General features: G+C 43.5%; 1 protein-coding gene across 6 annotated transcripts in view; it reads left to right on the plus strand.

The window, feature by feature from the left end:
• CELSR1 (cadherin EGF LAG seven-pass G-type receptor 1) overlaps positions 1–23183 on the plus strand; it is a 176632-nt gene that overhangs the window by 86515 nt on the left and 66934 nt on the right. For all 6 annotated transcript variants that reach the window (XM_055711224.1, XM_055711227.1, XM_055711229.1 and 3 more), the window contains exons 3-5: positions 5536–5758; positions 9936–10051; positions 13115–13203. In XM_055711224.1, coding sequence (XP_055567199.1) covers positions 5536–5758; positions 9936–10051; positions 13115–13203 — 428 coding nt within the window. The remainder of the gene's footprint in view (positions 1–5535; positions 5759–9935; positions 10052–13114; positions 13204–23183) is intronic.

The following is a 23183-nucleotide window of genomic DNA, read 5'->3' on the forward strand; positions in this document are numbered from 1 at the left end:
TATTTCCATAACAGTTAAACCTTTCTAAGACCATTCCCTCATTCTTATTCCTGGGTGCATGGTCCTGCCTCTTTCCCTTGTGCCTGCTGTGCTATTCATCCCATCAATCCTAGGAGGGACCTAATCAGAAGATCACTAACCCTACAATAAAGAAATGAATGGTGTTTTGCCATCTTAGCTCCACAAATTAGTCAACTGCAGGATTACATGAATGCCAACACAAGGGAGGGGGAGGAAAATGCAACACATTAGGGGAAAGGAGGGGACTATGGTAACTCCCACTCAGCCTAAACTATGGTGAAACCACCCCTACAGTGGGTGTGTTGGATCCCAACCTCTTTATCTCTTGTCCCCATAGAGACTTCCAGGCTGATTCTGCAGCTAATTTGTTTTTAACGACATTATTACTTAGTGCACTGATTGCTTTAGTGCTGATTGTCATTTAAGGTTTGTAGCGGTTTAGTTATCAGAGGAAAAGGACTGATTTTCCCATAATGTGAAATAAATTTTTAATGATAGTTGGTTCTTTATTAGGGCAAGAGGTCAATAGGTATTCTTTGAAGAATTTAGTTGTCCTATTTGTTGTTTCTTCCTTCCACTTTAAAGTACATCATTTTGGGGTGACTGCTCAAATCAGCTTCTCAAAATGCTTTCTATTCCACTGAAACAACAACAAACATGGAGAATATTAATATGTATCTAGAACAAATGGCAGGATGGAGGAAAGAGGAGAAGAATCAGTTCAAACAATTACAGATACTGTGTGAAAAATTAACATGTGTCTAGGGAAGCTGGAAAAAAAAGAAACAAGAACATCAGTGCAGGTCCTCTGCTTCATGTGAATATATATTTAATGTAGTGTATCAGTTGAAAACAATCAGAGAATAGTACAAATTTTTGAGGACTAGTCCCTAAACAGGAATATTGTGGAAACACATTGCAATAAACTGAAAAGTAGAGTAATTCTGTATTTATTCCAATGCCGTCATGTTTCCAGCAAGCTTTCCAGCATTATACACTGTGTGGTGGTGTAAGGTCAAGCAATTCACCAGCAATATCACAGGCAGATTTCTGCAAAGACTGCCTCATTGACGCACACCAGTGTGTTGTTTGAAACCCATAATGTTCAGCTGACGAGGTATTTGCAGTTGTGAGATTATTTTTTCACTTTTCAGATAGCTTATTTTTATTTCTTTTCACTTTTTATCATCATTTATTGTTTATTCATTAACTACTTCCATTACTTTGCTTGGAATAGGTCAAAGACCAGATCTTTTGCTTTGCCTGTTCTTGTTACATTACACCTGATACTGTGGTGTCCTCACTTACATAAAGTTAATAAGGGAAATTTTGTGACTGACATCTTTGTAAAGTTGGTCCTAAAATTGAAGAAGAGATGTATTAAAGGCAGGATGGCTGCGACTAGGAGGCAGTGTCAAAAGCAACTATCACATTGTGTTCTCAAGGGCTTTAAAACTGGGAAGCACTACGTAAAGGGCTGCATAAAAGCCACAGGACTGATAACTTTAAGAGTCATCAATATTAATTGAAAGCCTGTAGGATCAGCTACTGTCCCGTAACAGTAAGCTATTTGCGAGCTGGGGCCAGAATTTTTTCAGAGCCCCGCAATCTGCTGACAGATAGCAGGCAGCCGTGGCCCGTGTTATCTGGCAGTGCATGCTTTAGATTTAGCAGCTGGAGGGACTAAGCTTCACATCTCCTGCTTGGATTTCACAGAGTTGTGATATGCAAGTAGGTTTTTAAATGATCCCTAAAATGTTGGCCAGTGTGAAAAATTATATCGTGTTGGCTAAGGATGTGCTGTGAGGAGCGAAGGGCAGTTTCATGGGCTGGGTGAGGGGGTGAGCCATGCCAGCATCGCAGACCAGCCCCAGGCTGTGTGCGGCGGCTCTCTGGGCTTATCACCCGAGCCCCTCCAGACCCTTACTACACAGCAGCTCTCCCTCCTTCTGTACTATTTTTTTCCCCACCGGACTGCAAGACATCTGCTCTGACAGCACGTCCCAGCCCTCCAACCTTCAGCTGCAAGCAGGCACACAGGCTTTTCATCCCAAAAGATGTCGAATGCAGATCCCTTCCTTTTCAGCTCCTCAAAAAGCTGAGGAGAAAAAAAAGCTTAGGGCCTTCTGCCTCCGGCTCCAGCCAGCAACCTGCTTGTCCTTCAAGTCCACGTGGGATTTGATTCAAGTTTTGAGGATGCTTTTCAGACCGTGTCTCAAAGCTCCTGCAGGGCAGTGCTGTGGGACACCCGTGTGTTCTGGATGAGGTGGCCACCCTTGGAAGTGGCAGACCCAATAGCGACACAAAGGTGTGTTCTGTTGCCAATCCTGATCAAAGCAGTGCTTCGAATACTTGCTCAGATGGCTACTCCACATAGCCAAAAGTTCCCCGTTTCTAAATAAATCCAGGCACTTTTGGAAAAAAGGGTAATTAAAAATTTATCACATTTCTTGGTAGACCTTGAAGCACAGTGAAGTCCTGGAGTTACTGTAGAGATTTCAAAACTGCTATTTTAATATATTTTATTATATATATAATATACATAAAATATGAAAATTCAACATCAAAGAATATGCATCAAATGCAGTTCTCATTTACATTACAAACTAAAGAGTATTCAGAGTAGTTTTGGTAACTGGGACATCAATGATGAATGGATATAAGACAAAAGATCTTATTTAAGGTTGAACTGGGTTCTTTTAAATTACTTCTTTACGCATCATAATGAAAAACAGTAATAAACACAATTCAAGAGAACTTATCTGTAAGCTTTCTTTTCTCTTAAATAGTTTTATGCCCGTATAGGTATCTAAAATGGTCTGTACATCCTTGTTATAGCACAGAATTAATACAGAATCATCAACGACTTCCAGCTTAGGCTTTTATATTTTGCCTCCATATTGCCATGGCATTTCCACAGCACGCTACAATGCCAGGAATCTCTCCTTTTACCTTGCTCCTTTTTCTCCCTGTGTATTCAGGCCTGTGTGTTATTTGCTTTTGCCAAATATATCATTGTTTTCAGAAAGCCGTGAAGATTTACATTCCTCTCTGAGTTGGAGAGTTATTTCACAAAATACGCTGCTACTTTTTTGAAGCAACAAACCTGTATTTAGTCTTTCTATACGATTGTGGTTTTCCATTTTTTTGAGTTTCAGTACACAAGATGCGTGTGTTAAGGGGGATTGGCTGTGCTCATGCAGTGAACTGTTAAGAAGCACTTTCTGTAGCGTCCTCTTAGAGCATCTGGTGTGTGTGTGCACTTTGTTTGGCATATCCAATACACTGAGGGAATTTTGTGTCTTGGATGATATACACAATTTCTCCCAAAAGAAGCACATTGTAGAGCATTTTAAAGTGTTAAAGGAAGATGTATTCACATAGTCTTGCCTGATACTCACAGATGATAAATGGAAACAGGAAGATATTCATCAAGCGGTTTTCACAGCGTTTCGTTTTAATATGTCAAAAGTGAGAATATAGGAACATCAGTGCTGAATCACAAAAGCTCTTAAGCACAGGCTTGAGGCTGAACTCTTGGCTATATGGCTATATTACCTCCAAGGTTTTGGATTGCACTCCCTCTAGGATGATGGGAAAGATTTATTTTGTAAACTCTGAGAATTATTATTATAGAGACATGAGTTCAGCTCCCCTGGCTTTGAGTTTACATCCTTTTTAAATATACTGAAACACCCCAGTATATTGTTTACCAGGATATACCCACAAATGCACCCCTCAGGAGACAGTTGTACAATGGCTCTGCTCATGGTGGGGAGCATGGAGCAGGACCGGAGGTCCGTCCTCCAGAGCTGAGCCCACCTGATGGGGTGTACATTTGGCTGTCTGCATGATCATGGCACTCCTTGTATTTGTGCCTACGTTTTGCTGGCATACATCATACCTGCCTGAAAGGCATGTGGTGGTGATGCGAGAGGAAAAAGGCAGCAAAGCTGGAGGGCCAGAATGGTCAGATTGTCTACCTCACCTTGTCTCAGAGATGGCTGCCCTTGGGGCAGTGGCTAAACCAGCTGCAAACCATTGCAGTTTACAGCCTGGCATAGACAAGAGGTGCAGATCCAGGTCTGGATGTGGCAGTACGGCTGGCTGCAGCCTGCCCCCCAGTGCAGGCCACTTCGGCGTGGGAACCTGGGGGAGCAGGGCTGCAGGGGCAGTGACTGCAGCAAAACTTTCCGTTTTAATTTCCCTTTATTTGTGAGTCACTGCCCACAGCTCCTGCTGCTTTTACTTTCCTCCAGGAATGCATTTGCACAGTTTTAACTGTGCTTGCATTAATGTAATTGTGTAATCTGGTAGCAAGTAATCATGCAAATATCAAACTGTTGGAAATGTCTTCCTTCAGCTGGCTGTGTTGAGCAGTTTTGCTCTACATTTATTTGTCAGACATTGTTACTGGGTAAAATTCAACTATATATGCAATCTTCAATTTCTCTGAACGGTTTTACTTGCAGGATTTGAACATGCTTTGTAACTTAGGAAGACACATGCTGAAACATAAGTGTTAACTAATTAACTCAAATAGTTTAATTTTCTGTACAATGTTTAATTCAGCAGCTGCTTTTGTCCCAGATGCAGCTGATTTATTAAAGGAGAATATCCTCTGTACATTACTTTTTTTAAATTGTCATTCACTCTCAGATTTTGGGCAAGTGCATGAAAAAATATGGTGTACATACAAAGCAAGACACCTGATTCTTTAGTGTTGCATTTAGCACATCTTAATACAGACTTCAGAGTTGGATAAAGAAGAAGTATTTAGGGAGAAAAACAGTTTTAGCAAGTGGCACGCAGAATCCATAACTTCTGTGGAGGGTTACTGCACCCATCTCTGAAAGGTTCAGAAAATGGCTGTCACCTGCAGGATGCATCCATGGGAAAAGGTGGAAGCAACACATACGTCATTAGCACCTTGCTTATTCTATGAACACTTCACAAGTACTGTCGTGAGCTCAGCCGTGCCCTGCCACCGCCATGGGCAGCAAAGCCAAATTTTGACCAAGGCAAAATGCAAACACTTACCTGTTTGTCTGTTCATGCAATCTGCAACCCATAGTGAAACACCGGAACAATTTACATGTATTTTGGTGGACAGGGAGCATACAAATTTTTAATTGGTAGTGTTGCCTACTCTCATATATATATATATATATATATAAAATACTCCATATAGATGTCTGTCATCAGCTTTATATTTATTACTGGGTCTGGAAGCGGCCAAGGAATCTGAAAACCCAGGCTAACACGGTTGGATATTTGCAAGAGGATTGCTCAGCAAATCATGTCCCACACACCCCTGAAAATTCAGACCTGAAAGGTGATGCAGCATGCTTACCCCCCCGCAGTTACAGGCGGGTGCCTCAGTTGCGGAGGAGGTCAGGTGCAGAAGTTGGGAAGCAGCTTAACCTTTAGCAGAAACACTTGGGCAGCTGAGTGTCACAGCTTGCTGCTGGGGTGAGGTGTCGCCTTCCCTGACGTCTGCTTCTCCCCTTGCAGGAGAGTACTGTGAGGTGAACGCGCGCTCCGGTCGCTGCGCTCCAGGGGTGTGTAAGAACGGAGGAACGTGCGTGAACCTGCTGATCGGGGGCTTCAAGTGCGAGTGCCCCCCGGGCGAATACGAGCGGCCGTACTGCGAGATGACCACCAGGAGCTTCCCCCCGCAATCCTTCATCACCTTCAAGGGGCTGCGGCAGCGCTTCCACTTCACCATCTCCCTCATGTAAGTCCTGGTGGGGAAAGGCTCTGTGGCTGGTGGCCTCTCCGCTTCAGCTTGGGGGGTGTTTGTTAAATACTGTCACCAACCACATCAATCTATGTGTAGGAGCCACTTGGCACATTTCTGACTGTCTCCTGCGAGTGGGGTGCAGTCATGTTGTTTGAAAGCATTTGATTTTCTGCCCTGATGAGGATGCTGCCGAGTTGCTGACTCCTGACCTTCCTCCGCTGCAGCGTGGGGCGATGGCAGGGGAGAGGGGACACCAGGACCTCTCTGGCCACCTCTCAGCAGCCCTCAGCTGGAGAGGTGCGAGGTGGGGTGGTGGGTTTGCCACTTTTTCTAGTTGGGCCTGTGCCCTCCTGCCTCCGAGGCTGGCTGCAGAGCATTCATGCCGCTTGTCCGGGAGTGCTCCTCCCCTCTCCTGTTTCCCAGCCTGTGAGGGGATCCAGGCTCGCCAGGACATGGCCGAGCACAGGCTGGGCCTCCTCAGGTCCTTGCTCTCCGTCGGTTCCCAGCCTTGGGCTTGGGACAACCCCAACCATCCCAGCTCCTTGCCTCGCTCCTCCTGACCTTCACACCCAGCTCCTGCTTCTGGTCCCATCCCAGCTGCCAGGCATGACCAGCCTCACATCCATCCCGTCTGCCCCAGTGTCCCCATATTGGGCAGTGTTCTCCTGGGCTGCCTGTCACTTTTCCTGTGGTGGCACTCAGGGGGGAAGGGGGAGCAGTGATGGCAGCTGCACGGGCTGTGCAGTGATGGGGCAGGGCTCTCCTGCCCGGGCTTACACATCCCGGAGGGAAAAACCCTCTTCTGGAGATGACTTCTTGGGTCAGGCACAGGGCTTGTCTGCAGTGGAGCCAGAGCTCCAGGTGCACACATGCCTCTACCCTGGAGAGGAGGTGGGTTTGCAGCTTTCCCATGGTTTAGCTGCTCAGAATTGACTTTTAGTTCTCCCTCACGGCTGACTGTGAGTAAATAGCACAAAATGTGTTAGCCCCGACCCCAAAGGGCAAGGCCAGGGATTTGTTGATAGGTACGACAGCCACAATGACAAACATGTTTGTGCGTCTGTCCAGAGAAAGTGGTCAGGCAGGACACCACCAGGCATGCGTCCCATCCAGCCCCCAGCAGTTACCTGGTGTTTTACATCTGTCAGGAGCCAGGCAGCTTCTTCCCCTTTTATCTTTCATCTGCCTCAATCCTAAAGTCTGTAATTCTATGGAATCTTGAGATTTTGGTTAAATCAGAAAGCACAGGCACAGTTTGCACGCGAGCCGAGGCAAGGAAGAGTTGCGACGGTGAAGATTGTTTTAGAGCATCAGATCTAAGTACATGGAAAAGCTGAGGAGCAAAAGGCTCTGTTGGACTTGTCAGACCCACAGTGAGTGCAAACAAAGGAGCGGTCTGGGCTGCCTGCCAGCATAAATTACCTGCACTACCTTTGGCTTGTCCCCTCAGCCACCTGGTGTCATTTTTCAGGCTTTCAGGAAGAGATCTTTGACATGTAGGGTGCTTCAAGTTAAAGTGACTCAAATCCTCTCTGTAGGGATTATTGAGAAACAGCAAACTACTGCAGCAAGGTAGTGCTTACCCCAGGGTTTCTTCACCGCCTTTCAAACCAAGATGACATATTTAGTCATGAGCTAAACACTGGTCAGTCCACTTGGTGTGACGGTAAGAAGTCTAGACCATCATGGGGTTCATCCCACGCTGCGGTAATGACAGATGTAGCTTTTCTTACCTGAAGTTCACTTTTATTTATACTTGTTATTTCTTTGGCTTTTATTATCCTTCAGTGCAGGTGGAAAAGACTATGTGAGGGTAAGCAAGAATTAGCAGTTCAACTAGACGATTGGTTTGCCATTGTGATTTGAGAGCATTCATAAAATCCCAGGGGATCTAGCTTCCCTCAGCATCAAGTGACTCATGAGCTGCTCCTGGCAAAAAGCGGGACTTTTGCATTGTCCGGTCTCAAAATTAAAATGCGATTTAAAAAAAAAATCATTTAGGTTACTGACCAGGCACGTCTTTCTACTCCCAGCATTGTATGTCTTCCTTGCTTACTTCCAACACTTGCTACTCCTTCACTGCAAAAGACACTGTCAGTGGAGAGATTTTCTCACTATTTGTTCAAAATTCTCTAAGAAAGTGTCTTTTGTTTCCTATGTCCTGAGATTAAAATATCCTTTCTGTTAAAATCCAGTATTTTTTCCCCCAGCTGTGATAACTGAACAAGTTCAAAAGCAGTAAGTGTTTTAACTGTTAGTATGATATAACATATGCTTTTGACTAGTGCTAAAGAATGGAACTGAGCACACACGGAGTAAAGAAATATAAAAAATAGCTTAATAATTTAATAGTTTAATAATTAAAATTATGGGAGAGAATTGTAACCATATCGGAAAAATATATTCAAACAGAACTAAGGTTCCTGTTGTTGCTAATAAAACTAAATATTTCTGCCCACTAAGAAGCATCACTAGTTATTATTCTCATTAGTTTTGCTCATATATATTCTGGATAGATCTGATCAAAATGTTTTGATGAAGCAGTTATCCACAGAAAAATACCGTACTGGGAAATATCCTACAGTAACTGTATTTCTTTGGATAAAATGCTTGATGATGAGAAGTGAATACTAAATCAGTGTTTTGATAATACTAAAATATTTCAACAGTATTGTCTTAATTTAGTTTGCCTTTTACTTCTGTAATATTGTTTTATATTATGTTAAATAAATTTAGAAATAAAGATGCATTTCAAAACTGGTTAAAAGTAATCAAAAGAGTAATATAATATTTTGACGGACTATAATGGATATTCTTTGGAGTTTGTATTTTACTGGAAATGTCAAAATTTTGACTTCTGTTTTTTGAACCAGAACAATTAATTCTCCTTTAAAAATATAAAAAAATGTATGGAATTAAAATTCACATTTCCATGTAGCTCAAGTTGAGGCTCCTGGTTCTGCAAGTTCTTTGCTCAGTGTGACCTAAAACTTACATGTCTGACAAACAACTTTTGTTAAAAAATATTCTTTGGTTTTGAAATTTTCTATTTCAAGTACCAGACTTTGATGTTCTAAAATACTGTTTCTTTCACATTCTCTGAATGCAGGTTTTGTTGCATCGCATGAGAGTCTTGCTAGTAGATGTAACATGACAGGCACAAGAATAATTTTTTCTGTCCGTGGAAGGCAGTTTTTGTTAGCTGTGTTCAGTATTTGATTCCTTTGTAAGAAAAGTGGGTTAATTTAAATCAGGCATATTTCCTGAAGTTCAAGATACTAAAATCAAACTACACTGCCATTGGGAAACACAAGAAATTCCCATGGTTTATCTCTCCTACTCTCTTTATATAATATTAATCTTTGTAAATATGTTTATGTAAAACGTAATACATTTTTTTGCATTTCTACGTAGATGAAAGCAGTATGCAAATCCCCAAAGATAATAGATAAAAATGATAAAATACATACAACATATAGAAATTTGAAAAAAAAGGTTCTGTGCTGACAAAAAAACCCAGGCTTTTTTTTAAAGTGGGGAAAGGTGTAATCATCCCATATTAGGAGCACAATAAAAAAACAGAAAACACCCATTGGTGCTGAATTAGTGGGACCATTTAAGTGTTTATTTTCCTTCCTCCAATAGACTGATCTGTTGATTGATGAACCCTGATTGTCTACATGGTGTTATTAAAGTAACTCTTATCTTTCTTTTCCCCTTGCCTCCTCATCAGGTCTTTTTAAAGATGATTGTTCGTGTACCCTGTAGCATTTAGACAGCAAGCAGGCAGCAAGTATCTCTCCTTTGATGTGAAAATGCTTTCTAGCTTTCAGACTGTTTGCAAAGTGTAGTAAGTGCTACTGCTTGGCAAGTGTTAAATACTCATGCTGCATCATGTGCCTGATTTTACTCCTTGTGAGGGGTCAGCATCCACTGCAGAACTCTGCAGAGTAGATTTCTGTAATTTCCGTCTTGCTTGCTTCTGTCCGTTGTGAAAGAGTAGATTTATCCTGCAACTGACTCCTCAGTTTTATAATTTTCTGTCTGAAGAAAGATTCAAAGGCTTGCTTTTCTGCTAAATACAATGCTGTCTTTCTTCTGGGCAACTTGACCATCAGTCTTTAATTCATAAGCCATTAAGCATTCATAAGCCCTTGGCTCTGTGTTCTAGGTTTGCAACAAGGGAAAGGAACGCTCTCCTCCTCTACAACGGGCGGTTTAACGAGAAGCACGACTTCATTGCCCTGGAGATCATTGAGGAGCAGATCCAGCTCACGTTCTCGGCAGGTGAGGTCTTGCTTAAGTCAAATGTTTCTCCTTGTGGTCAGGAGATCCTCTCAAGCTGTTTGGAAATGCATTTTAATGATTTTATATGGCTATTTGCTGCCTCATTAATTGAGTAACTGGCTGACATTGTACAGTGAACAACTGATGCCGAGTGTTGTAAAGTACTCCAGATTGTAGTGGTTTGTGGTGGTTACACTTGCAGTTGTAGGCAGGAGCTTGTCAACATATCAGTTATAAGAGGCAGAGTTTATGACTACTATAAAAGATTGGCACTAGCCTGAAAGTTGGCCTCCGAGCCAATGTTTGCTTAAATAAGACTTTATTTTATCACACTGTGATAAATGTTGTGTGTTTATGCATTTTTACTACACATCATTGAAACGAGGTGCATAAATGTTATCTAAAAATACATGCGAGCCGAAGGAAATGCTAGCAGACAAATGAGAAATGCCTGTGGTTCATTAGGGATTGGTGACGAGCAATGCTGTTGCTGTTGCTGGAATGCACTTTTGCACTATAGAAGCACCTGTTATTGGAAAAAGCCATAAACAAGAACAAATTTAGGAGAACTTGGCTGTCCGCTCATTGCTACGTGGGCTAGGAAACAAGAAACGGAGGCTTAGGGGTTTGCTTGCTTTCTGCACTAGGACAAAACCAGTGTCTTTTGGTGCTTCTGGGAGCAGAGAGAGGAGAAAGCTGACAAGCAGCGTGCTGGGCGGCATGTACCCCTGCCACTGTGGCCTTCTCCCAGGGCAGAGGTTTCCTCCAGAAAATCAGCCTTGGCAGTGGCAAAGCTCTTTCTGACAAAAGCGTGATCAGAACAAACCCTGACCATTCCAGCCTCAGCAGAGGGATGTTTCATGAGTTAAAAAAGCCCAAGTTTCATCCAAAAACTGATGCCTCGCTGTGCTAATTGCCATGAGGGGGTAGCAGGTGGAACTGTTAGCATGCAGCTATACAGCATGGTTGAAGCACATTGAACCACCAGGAATTACCTCTTGAACTTCAGCAGGCGTGCTGAGGCTCTTGGAGTCCCTCTTGGTTGACTGCTTACATTCCCGCTTCAGCCCCGGAGCAGGTTTGTGAGTTCAGTTGGAAAGCTTTGGTGACTTTACTACATCTCAGCAGAGCAGACAACCTGTAGTTGTCACAGGTTTAGGGGATGTTTTCCATGGGGACAGAAACAAATATCTGGGAAGCGCTGTTGTTTTGTAGGTCAAGTGGGGTTAAATGTAGGTCAAGTGAGATGTTTGTACCTCTGTACCTAACTCAGGAAATAATCCTGTTATTTCATGTTATCCGTATTCAAAATAGACATGCAGGCTTTAGTCAACTTTTATGTTTGTGAAAAGTGTGATGTTGCAAGCAGTAAAGCAGTAGATGCAGAGCCCACATCGGTGTTGCACTCATCGCCAGTGATGGTTGTTTCCCTCAGAGTCCATGATAAATTCCGTGTGACCCCATCAATTTACTAGCAATGCTCAAGTGCATATCTGGGCCCTTTGAGTTGAAGATATCCGGTTTCATTTCCCATTTATTACCTCAAACTTGTCCAAATTAGAATTTTAAGGCAGGTTTTTCAATGGATTAGTGTAATGAAATAACATGCTGCAGTCAGAGAGATGTGCTTTCTTCTGTAGCTCTGCTCCACCTGTCTAAACTTGAATCAAATTGCTTGGAAGGCACCCTGAGGATGAATGGGAAAAAAACCCCTAAATTCTGCTTGCACTTATGTGCATTTAAATGTGGAGGAACTACTTTAAAATACATGAAACTAAATTTAGATTTGCACTGCTGCACCTGAGAGCAGGTCTGGTCCTGTATATTACAAATGGTATTTTCTTTGGAGGAGAATGGTTAATGTTTTATAGTTTTAAGTGGCTTTTAATGAACAGTACAGGTTTTGGACATCTGATCTGACAGTGTTACCTGTTGCAACAACTTTTTCACAGAAAGCAAAGCAAAAGGATTGGGAGGCCAGTGATCTTCCTATTGCAGCAACTTGCTAGCTGAACAAAAAGCCCAGTTTTTGTCACAGACTTTTTATCACTAAATGGTAAAAAACATCACAGCAAGTTGTCAAACATGCTAACTGAAATCTGTATTGTTTAAAAAACAGAATTATATAGGATGGGAATTAACAAGGAATAGTACTTCACACAGGGTAAAGTAGTTGTGGCAAATAGAGAGCTGAAAGTACTTTTTAAGCTCAACAATACTAAGAACTTTGTTAGCTTATGGGAGGGAGTTATTTTTCCTGTGGTTTATTACGTAGAATTTTCCAGCTGTTAAAAAAAAAAAAAAACACCACCAGAGAAAAAGAAAGAAAAAAAAAAAAAGAAGTTGAAACCTAGCAATCTCTTCTCTGTGCCAGGCCTTTTATGTACTTTCAACATGAACATTTATTTTGCTGCTACCTTGGAACAGATATGCCTGGTTACTGAGCTGGTTCTGCTGACTCAGACCTGGCTTGAAAGCTTCAGATTTCCAATTGCAATGGCAAGGACTTGCTTTCAAATTTAAATACTGAAAGACTGCCAATAATTTCGTTGATTACTGGTAAAATTTTGCTGGTACCAAGTTTACCATGGATTTTGTACTATAGTACTTTCGGATTTCAATTTCTCAGCTCTGGCGAGGAGTAGGCTTCCCTTCCCTGACAAAATATCCCAGCACGATACTCATCATATTAAAAAACCCTCAAAGTGCTGGTTTTGGCAGAAATGCAGAAAAATGCATGTACATTTTTTTTCCTCAGTTGACCACTTCAGCAATAGCTGTATCTACCCAATGCATCTGCTACCACAATAAGCAGAAGCATAATAAAAAATAACATAACTTACCCAAATGTGTCAGAAGCTATTTTTGTATTTGTGTACCAAAATAATTCCATGAAACTGGGGATATTTACTGTCTCACAGGATGAAAACCCAAATTCCTCCATGATTAAGTAAGATGGCTGCATCCTGTGCCCAATGAGGGTCTTTCTGTGTTTCAGTTTAGTGCAGTGCAGGCTTTGCAGTGATGTTGACTTATTTTTTTCCTTTCTGCCTGCCCTTGCAGGGGAGACAACCACTATGGTGGCACCGTTCGTGCCTGGAGGGGTCAGCGATGGGCAGTGGCACTCAGTCCAGGTGCAGTACTACAATAAGGTAAGACTAACTGTGTTGGTGATAACCCTGTTATATGTAGAGTAATAGAGGTGTGGGTCATCTGGCTCTGACCTGATGTATGCAGATGACCTAAATTTTATTTATTTAACCAGACACATTGCTACAGCTCTGCACAAATGGTACTGGTCTTTGCTTACCTTGCTGGGACAAAAATTCCAACTCAGGTCTCTGAGTTTTGCCTCAGAAAGGCAAAGTCAGGCCTAGTATGTCCTTCTCAGAAGGGAAACCTTCAGGTACTTGGAATAATTTTAGTTTTCAGTTCTTTAAACCATCACAAGTGTCAGTCTATCTAAAACAGATGATTTGGTGATTTGGATCTTTTTGAAGAATTGTGCAGTGCAGGAACCTTCAGTGTAGTAAGTACAAACCACTAGTGTAGAATTTTCTGAAGCAAGGTAAAACTATTTTCTTCTGTAAAATGACAAGTTTAGCTACTACAAGCTTCTCTGGTTCGGAAAGTTTGGTTATTAAATGGTTGACATGTTTCAGTAATCAAGGACTATCTCACTAAACTATTTCTTTTGTCTGCTATATAAAAAGGTATGCAAAAGAAATGCAAAAACTCTTGTTGCATGCAGTTTATGGCACTCTGGGGCGGGCTCCGGCATCGCTGTCCCACAGCTGCACCCTTGGTAGTTGTCAAAAACGGGTTCACTTTGACAGAAGCAAAGGCAGGGGCTTTGCACAAACCAACCATTTTGTGATGAACCAAAAAGCAAGCTTTTAGGGTGTATAGTGTCATTGTTTACAGACAGATGTCAGAGCTCTTCTATAATCTATAACAAAAAATTCGAGAATTCGTTTAGTTACTGAGAAGCGTTGCTTTTAAGTCTGACATGATAGCATTATGGGGATCACGTAAGGAAAGAGAGGAGCATTGTTGTCTATTAAAAAGGAAACAGGATACTGGTGTAGGAAGCTGAATGAAAGATGAAGGATTAATATGATCAGCAAGTTCTGTATTTCCCAGTGCTGCATCCTTTCATCACAGTTTGTGTGGCAGTTTGAATGGGAGGATTAAAAAATTTTCTGTGGACTCCTAGATAGAGTCACCTAGCCTAAGGATATTTTATTGACAAAATAAAAACATCTTTTATTCGTTATTTTATATTAAAATAATTAAAACTTGTTTTAGAAGTTTTATACTTAATATACTCTCTACTGTCCACCACACACAGAAGTAGAAGCGAAACTTGGTGTGTTGCTGTGCATGCATCTGTGGACACTGTGAGGCTTTTCCTTACAAACTGCAACACACCATGTTTCCATGGTCTGCATATTTCTTAGTGAATCGCTTCAGCAGAGTAAACAGCACTTGCTGAAGCAACAGAGGGTCACTCCTGCTTTCGAGCTCCTTGGTGGATGAGTACAGGAGGGCACAGCTGCAGGGACAGCCGCTGGAGCAGCTCGCTGAAGGGCTGCCAAGCAGATAAGGGGCCCAAGCAGTCCCAGGACTCTCTTTAAAAGGGAAAGAGATCTGACACTGATGTTAAAAATAAACCTCTGCTTCATTTTCAGGGCTTGCTGCTGTTCCAGCAGACTGGTAGGTGAGCCATGTTAGCAGCTGTTGTTTTCCTATCGCTAACATGTGCGCCTTGTCATCAATTTCTTCTTTTGCCCCAGTTTTTTGAAGAGGAATGAGCCAGTCCCCGCTGCATGGGAGGGAGCTCAGGGCAGAGAGGGAGAGCAGAGGGCCCACGCCAGGAAACACCATTGACTTCACTGCCTTCGTCACTCACATGACATAAAAGTGATGAAAAGCAGGGTCACTGTGTAGAGAGCAGCACTGTGCCCTTTGCTGTCCATGTTAGAGACTGAGGTCATCACCTTCTCCTTAGTAGTATTTATTCCAGAATGGTTAAACTTGGTCTGGGAGAGGGGACCTCATAATATTGAGTAAACAGCACAAGTAGAATATGCTGTCCTATGTGTATTTAGCGTGCTCTTAGGACTTTCCAGCATGTCTGAGAACCACATAGGTTGCACCAGCTCTCCGGTGGTACAAGAAGAGTAGTACCCAGAGGCAGTCTGCTGGCCTGCCTGCTGGGCTGCTTGCTGTGCCCTGCAGCAGGGTTAAGCCTTCGCCTCGGCTGGTTTTTGTTTGGAAAGTAGTTCCTTCGCTACTTCATGTTTTAACAAAGCTGGAAGTAAAGTTCCTACGAGGCAGTTGAAAAGACAGAGACAATTTAGGGATTTGAGTTGTGCCAAGATAGGTGGGATGCTGTGTCTAAACTTGATGCAGCTAGGACATGCTTGAATAACAGAGCACCCAAAACTCATGAGTTTGCTTAAATTTTGTACTCATGTTATTTTGCAAGTACTGCATCCTTCCACTCTTTCTGAAATTTTACCACAGTGTCAGGTCCTCATCCCATCACTACTCAGCCCCTTTTCTTTGCTCAGACATGCTGCAGCCTTCCTGAGCAGGCACAGCTCCCCTGAGCTGTCTCCCTCCTCCCTGCTTCCAGCTCATGTTTGCTCCGCACCTCCAGCCCCTTCTGGACTCCCCTCCCTCCTCTCTGCCTCCAGCTCACTCTGGCATTTTGTGGCAGCACCCCATCCCTGGGGGCAGCTGCAGGGGCTACCTCCACCAGCATCCCTACAGGGGCTCCTTGCCCCTTCTTCTGTTCTGTTTTTTGCCTGGATCTAGTCTTTGCTCCTCTTGAGACATCTCTTCCCAGTGTTGCCCATGGGAAATGCATAAACCATCACCCCACATACCCGTAGAGATCCATTTTATTCATTGTCTGTCTCACATTAAAAAGCCCTTAAAGAGGTATATAAATACCTGTTCTTTTTTATCCGTCACTCATGTTGCTTTTCATCTCCCTCCATCTGCCTTTTGCTCCATCAGCAGGTTTTCTTTATTTAATAAATATGATTGCCTTTGCCTATCTGTTCATCTGTCCCTTCCTGTGTCACTTCTGTGCTTTTTTTGCACAGCAAAATGCAGTCATTCTGAACTTTTCTTATTATTCACACTCCTACAGCTGAGTGCTGTCAGGCTGCTCGTCCTGCTGCTGGGGTCACTACAGCTGTGTCTGTCCTCTTCCTGCCCACCACTGTGTCTTTGGGCAGTGACAGGCTTCTTCAAGCTGGACCCTTTTTTCTTGCCTTTAAAAATCTAAGATATGTTGTGGTGCCATTGAAAGAAACAGCAATCCGAAAATCTGCTGTTGTGCTCACAGCAAATGTTTGGGGTCAGGTACACTCTTAGATTCATCCTTCTTTCCCAGTTGCTTTTTTTGTTAAGCTTCTTTAAAGTATCTTTTTAAAAACTAAGCTAGAAACTGTTCAGTTTAATTCCTCCTTTCCACATTAGTACAGCATCTAGCAAGAAAAAAAAATGGTTCGGTCTTCTTTGGGGCTTTCAGATAATGCTGTAATTTACACAGAGTATTAGATTTCATCATAGCTGAAGTTAATTTTTCATCTTTATTTTTTGAGGAGAATAACTGACTGGCTTTGATGCATAATCTGAATCACTTCAGTCCAAAGCACATTTTCATAGATGAGTTTTCACAACTCTGAAAACTGTCCCTGCAATCTGAGTTGGTCATGGTCGAATAAGAGCACAGGTTGAGTGGTTTTTGGCACCTGTAGCTCTGTGGCTGGTATGTGGCGGAGCATCACTGGCATTTGGACTCCAGGGCCGGGTGACTTGGATGGGGGAGGCAACTGGTGGGAAACTTCTGCAGCAGCTATTTTCTTAATGTAGCACACAGTTCTGTGGCATCCTGGTGATGCTGCCACCCTGCACAAAATTGTTTTGGTAATAATGATAATGAAATAAGAAGTAAGTGTAGAAGTGACTCCTGTAAATTATTTTCTGTACTCAGCTTAGAAGTGATGTGCTTAGTAATATATATCTTTAGCGTTGTTGAAAAATGTTGCTTTATAATTAACTCTGTATCATGAGGGCCCGCTGCCACTTGGAGATAGACACTGGAGCCTCGACTGGTAAGAGGTGAGTCCAGAGCTGGCTTTGGGCCACCATGTTTGCAGAAAAGCATGAGACCAGTTCTCCACCAGCTTAAGTATTTGATGCTTTCTTAGAAATCCTGGCATGTGCAGGCACTGTGTAAAATGTTACAGTAATGAAACAGATTGTATCAGAGGAGGAAGGGAAGCAATGTCATTTCATTTACCATGTAGTGATGGAAATGGATGCTTCCTCCCCTGGTAACAGCTGACACACTTGATTTCAGTGGAAGTGCCTAAAGGAAGCACGTGGATTGTACTGAGGTTGTACTAAGGAAGTGTTGGCTCTGTATTTCATTTCTGAAAAAGAAAACACCAAGGGGAAGGAATTAGTAGCTATAAGAGAACTAGAAGTGTTTTATAACCATTCTCTAGTTTCAGTTATATATTAAGTCTTGTCAGCTACCCAGTAGCAAGGTATCAGTTTACCTGTTAGTAGTGTTACTTGCCATTATAGATGTTTGCTGACAGCAGGGGGAAGGCAAGGAGGAAAGCTACTCACTGACTCTGTTAGCTTAAACACCTTACCTTCTGGGATCCTTGCAGCCATTAAAGTCAGTGGGAGGTATTAAATTAAAGGTGTGACCTGCTTTATCAAGAGTTATATATATTGAATAAGAAATTTAGAAGAAATGGGATTTTTTTTTTATATTCTTTTGGAAGAGAAGGTGGGAGAAGGGGGAAGATTTCAGCCTGGCAAGTAAAACTGGTAAAAAATAGCAGAAACGACCTGCTGATTGTTCAGAGGATAGCTGGTGTGAGGGGCAGCAGCAGTGTGAGCCTTGGTGATGGTGCTTGCTTTCCATGTGATGAGAGTGCAGTCAGCCTCTGAGTTTGGTCCTTATCCTTTGGCTTTCCTGCACCTGCCAGCATGAGTGACGGTAGTAGGTTAAGCCAGGCTGGTATTTGTTTGGAATAGGAGCAGAAACCACCAGGATGTTTGATGGTAGCGATGCTCGGTATCAGTGATATCGCATGAACTATCTGGCATTCATTGCACATACAGGTTCATGTATGATTATAGGCATTGCCTGAGACAGGAGATTTTAATGAGCCCAGTAGTGGGTGGTGTTTTTAATTAAGTGAAACCTTCAAGCCACTCTCCCAAACTTCTGATAGAAATGCAATTTTGTTCAGAATTTGAGATATACCATCAAATTTATGTTAATGTTTTACCTGACTCATTACCTCAGGGTAGAATGCATCATTTGGCACAAGATAAAAATGTTTTGCGCATGGACATGTTCCTTTAATTATAGAGGGCATGTACATGTATATTTATATACTGTGTATCTTATGTGTTACTTATACATATGTGACATCAAAGTTGCTTAAGGATGTTACTGTTCTGTAGGCAGAAGCTCCTTCTGCATCTGTTTAAGCGAGCACAGACAATTTTACCTAAATGACAGAAAATCTGAGATCAGAAGTGTATTAACACCGAGTGTCTGATGTGCAGTAGAGTAATTGTGGGGGATGGGATGAACAAATCCCTGAATGAGTCACAGAATGACTCACAAAAGTAATGGCTGTAAGACTGGGCAGCGTGTGTGCATGGGATCCTCCTCCGTGGTCAGGAAGTGTCAAATGATGGGTACCTCGAAGAGTGCCTCCACTACTGGTCACTTGAGCCTGCAGGCTCCTAGGATGAGATATTCAGGACAAACATTACCCTTTCTCCATAACTGAGCTAGTGTTTCTTCTCATATTTGATAATCCACAGTAAGCTGCCGTTCTTTCACTCCTTCCTTGCATGTCTTTAGACTGAAGAGTACCGTGGCAGTTGTTTCAGATGCTTGATTATCTTGGGAGTAGCCCACCCTTTCACAGTGGTACAGTTAGCAGAGACCTGATGCCTTCCATCCCTGTCAGCTTCTCACCCAGCAGAGCCCAGACCTGCGTTTAGCCTGAAGACAGCTGCTGGAGAAAACAGGCAAATTTCTTCAGTTAGAGATAAACTTAAAAGAAATGAGGGCTGCTTAGGGCTGATCTTCAGTGTGTTGTGAATTCAAAGCACAGGAGGTGCATTGCTCTAAATCAGACTCACATATGCTTTCAAAAATCTCCTGCCTGTGGTAAGTGATGGTTTCTCTTGAGTTGACTGGCCTTTATCTGGGGCAAGCTGGAGCTTGAGTATCACTGAAGCTAATGCTGTAGAAATTTAGCTCTCAGCCCACTCACACACTAGAATTTGCCAGTACCTTTCCTTCCCAGGGAGGATCTATCCTTCCCCTATTGGCTGAAAACCATTTCCAGATGCCAAAACACCCTCTGTTTCAGTGCCAAGTCCTGCACTGTAACTGATTTTCTGTACCTTGGGTGCATGCTGCAGCTCTCCCCTTGTGGTTGCTCTGCTGGTAGGTGAGTGGGTGGAAAGGCAGCTTTCTCCTTTGCCCGTGGGTTCCTTGGCCAAAGCTGATACCAAAGGGTTATTTAACTGTGCCCGTACAGCTGTGCTACAGCACCAGCAGAGCTTACCAGTGGAGTCTGCATCCACAAATCCTCCATACTGTGGATCGCTAGTAGTGCCTCACAGCTGATGCTGGGAGTTAGCATACATCTGGCTAAAACCAACCAGCTCCGTCTCTGGGGAGATCTCAGTGAGCTCCATTTGCTCATTGTGATCTGAGTGGCAGCTCTCCAGTGCTGCTGGGCAGAGCTTGTGCACCCGGCTGGGCTCTGATCAGGGCTGGGGGCAGCTGAGGGTCTTGACGATGATGTGGATTCGGGACTGCTGCCAGCTTAGGTGGACTTGGGATGAAGCTGCTTGCAACAAAGGAACAGATCCCATCTACACCTGCTCAGGACTCAGGGCTTGAAGTGGAAGGGGGGACAGGGTCATGGAGGAAAAGACAGGAAGAAAAAAGCAGCCCAGGCCATGTCAGGGCTTCATTTGCTGCTGTACCTGTAGTTAAGTCAGGCAATATGTTGGTCAGAAAGAGGAGTGTCATATGGGAGCTCTGTGAAATAGATGTCTGAAGAGGCATAGATTGAAAATATACCTATTGGATGATAGTCCTTGTTAATGCTCCTACTGTTAAAATAAAATGAAAAGCATCTGCAGGTCTGTTCCAAACCACCTGCCTTCACTCCATGCACGCTCTCCATCTCCGTGTGCATTTTTTGTCATGTCCAACTGTACTGATTTTGGCTGGGATAGCGTTAATTTTCTTCATAGTAGCTGATATGGTGCTATGTTTTGGATTTCTGACCAAAACAGTATTGATAACACAGGGATGTTTTAGCTAATGCTAAGCAGTGCTTACACAGAGTCAAGGCCTTTTCTGCTCCTCAGACTGGTGTAGGCTGGGGGTGCACAAAAAGCTGTGAGGGGACACAGCCAGGACAGCTGACCCCAACTGACCAGAGGGGTATCCCATACCATTTGACCATATCAGCAGTAAAAGCTGTGGGGCAGAAGGAGGAAGGGGGGATGCTTGGAGTTATGGCATTTGTCTTCCCAAGTCACCATTATGTGTGATGGAGCCCTGCTTTCCTGGAGATAGCTAAACACCTGCCTGCCAATGGGAAATGGTGAATGAATTCCTTATTTTGCTTTGTTTGCATGTGCAGCTTTCTCTTTGCCTATTAAGCTGTCTTTATCTCAACTCACAAGTTTTCTCCCTTTCACCCTTCTAATTCTTTCCCCCGTCCTGCTGTGGGAGGAGTGAGCAAGCAGCTGAGTTGGGCTTAGCTGCTTGTCGGGGTTAAACCATGACACTAAGCAAGAAATAAGAAGCACTTTAAAATAAGCTGGGTGTTCAGCAACTTCAGGATAAAGGCTTTCCATAATGGACAGGAGCAAAGACCTTGAGATAAAAATTGCAACATTTACCTGGCCAACTTGGAGATGTAAAGGGAAGGTTGTTGGATTTGGGTTTTTTCGGGGGGCAGGTGTCTCTATTCTAAATCAGACAGAAAAATCAATCCAATTTCTTTGCTCGAAAGACTTTTCTGCACAGGTGCCTTCCAAATCCAATGGCAGCTTCTGGTCTAACAAAAGGAAAAAAGGGTGGGTAAATGTACAGCCATGACAGAAAACCCAGTGAACCCATTTTGCTCCCAAGGGAGATGTGACCGGGAAAGCAGCAGTCTCATGGGGCTGCTGCAGAGGTGATGGGAACAGGGAGTGAGCAATGCCCACCAGGGCCCACCAGCAGATGCGGAGGGGCAGTTGCACACGGCAGCAAGGATGGTATGAATTTACCTTAGATGCATCATGATGTGTCTTGCTGGAGCGTGCCTTGCTCATACAGAGCATCTGCTTCAGCTGACTGCATGACTAGTGTAAGCTCTTGGGTTCAGTCCTGTACAACTACTGCGTTTTCTCATGCTCTTACACACATTATGCCTGCCACTCAGCAGCAGAATTCTCTTTGGGATTACCTTTATAACAAATCTGTAACGTTCATCACTACCTTTGTTTCACTAGAGCCTCTGTTTTGATTTTGGGAGCCTGTGTCGTGCAGCTGGCCAGCAGTGGCCGGAGGCAGAGCACTGCTGAAGGAATTGAGGATGCATACACAAAACTTCCCTTTTAAAAACTATGTCCCACCCCTGCTTTCCCACCCGAGAGTCAGCTCATCCACATTTCATCCAGCCACCAGTCACTGTAGGGGGGACATAGCCGTACACCGAAAGTCAAGACCTACATGGCTGTGCGCTGGTGTGCTCACGGGCACCTGGAAGCTCAGCGGCCACTTGCATTCCCCTGTTCTGGGCAGGCAAGACCTGCCCTTTAATCCAAACTCCTTGCATAAGTACAAGTCACACAGACAGTTGCAAGCAGTGGGAGTGGTGCTGGTCGGTGCTGGAGAGGTTAATGCAGCACCTTGTTTTGAATAGGGTGGGTTGCAATACAGCAGCCTCTGATGGTCTGCTGTGGAGACAAGCAGAAGCCCTGCTGGCTACAGCACACATGCCCCTATGCCAGGTGCCTATGGAGCTGACAGTTTATCTCGTTTCCTTCTGAAAACACAGACCCTCTCTGATGATGGCAAATTCACCTGTTATGGAAATATAGTTTTTATCCAGGACCAATAATTGACTTTGCCATAGGGGATAAAAAAGGCAGATATCAACATTTTAGTGAAACTCAAGGTTGTGATAGCTGTGCCAAAAGACATTGATGACAGTGGTTACTGCTTTCTTTCCTACAAAAGGAACTAATTGTTGTTAGAAGTTCTGGGTTCACAGCACCCCGTCATCCTAGGACTAACAGGCAAATGGGAGCATCACGCAGCAGCTCAGCACTGGCTTCCCTGTGCCACCCCGCTGTCTCATCGCCCCTTGGGCGTGAGGCTCCCATTCCAGCAGGAAAGCCTTGTTTGCTCAGCTCCCGGTCTCCCTGCCAAGCCTGCCAATGAGGCTGCCAGCGCAGCGGGTGATTTGTGAGGCAGGCACATGCCTGCAGCTGAATGCCAGCTCCTTGGAGAAAAGCCACATAGCTGCCACCAGCTAGGCATAACTTCTAGTCATTGGACCCAAGGTGAAAGAGTTAGCCCTGAAAGTATCCAGGACACCATCCAGTATCACTTACTTCTTAATCTGAATGGTCAGGAGAAGTGGTTGGCAATTAAATTCTTAGATAGGTATTAGGTATTACACCCTGTGCTGGGGAGCACCTCTCGCACTGGGGCATGGTTGCCCCAGCCGAGTGCTGTAATTTTGTAATGTGGTTGGAAAAGACAGACCCCAACAAAAGTCAAATCACTGGAAATGCAATTAGTCATAAAGGCTGAGTATGACTTGTTCAGATGTCTGTCACTGGTGACATCTGAGCAGATGTAATTGTGATCTGAGGGAGAATTTCTGAAGTTAATCCTCCCAGTGGTTTCCAGACTAATTTGTTAAGGGATTGAGGGAGATTTTCTAAACAAACAATGCCGTTGTTGAAGATTATGATAATGCCACTGTTGATCAGATGTGAGCCCCACCAGAGTTTGGATTTTGTTGGATCAGATTGACTTGCTGTATTT

This window comes from Falco cherrug, chromosome 5 (genome assembly GCF_023634085.1).
Source record: "Falco cherrug isolate bFalChe1 chromosome 5, bFalChe1.pri, whole genome shotgun sequence".
NCBI lineage: Eukaryota > Metazoa > Chordata > Aves > Falconiformes > Falconidae > Falco > Falco cherrug.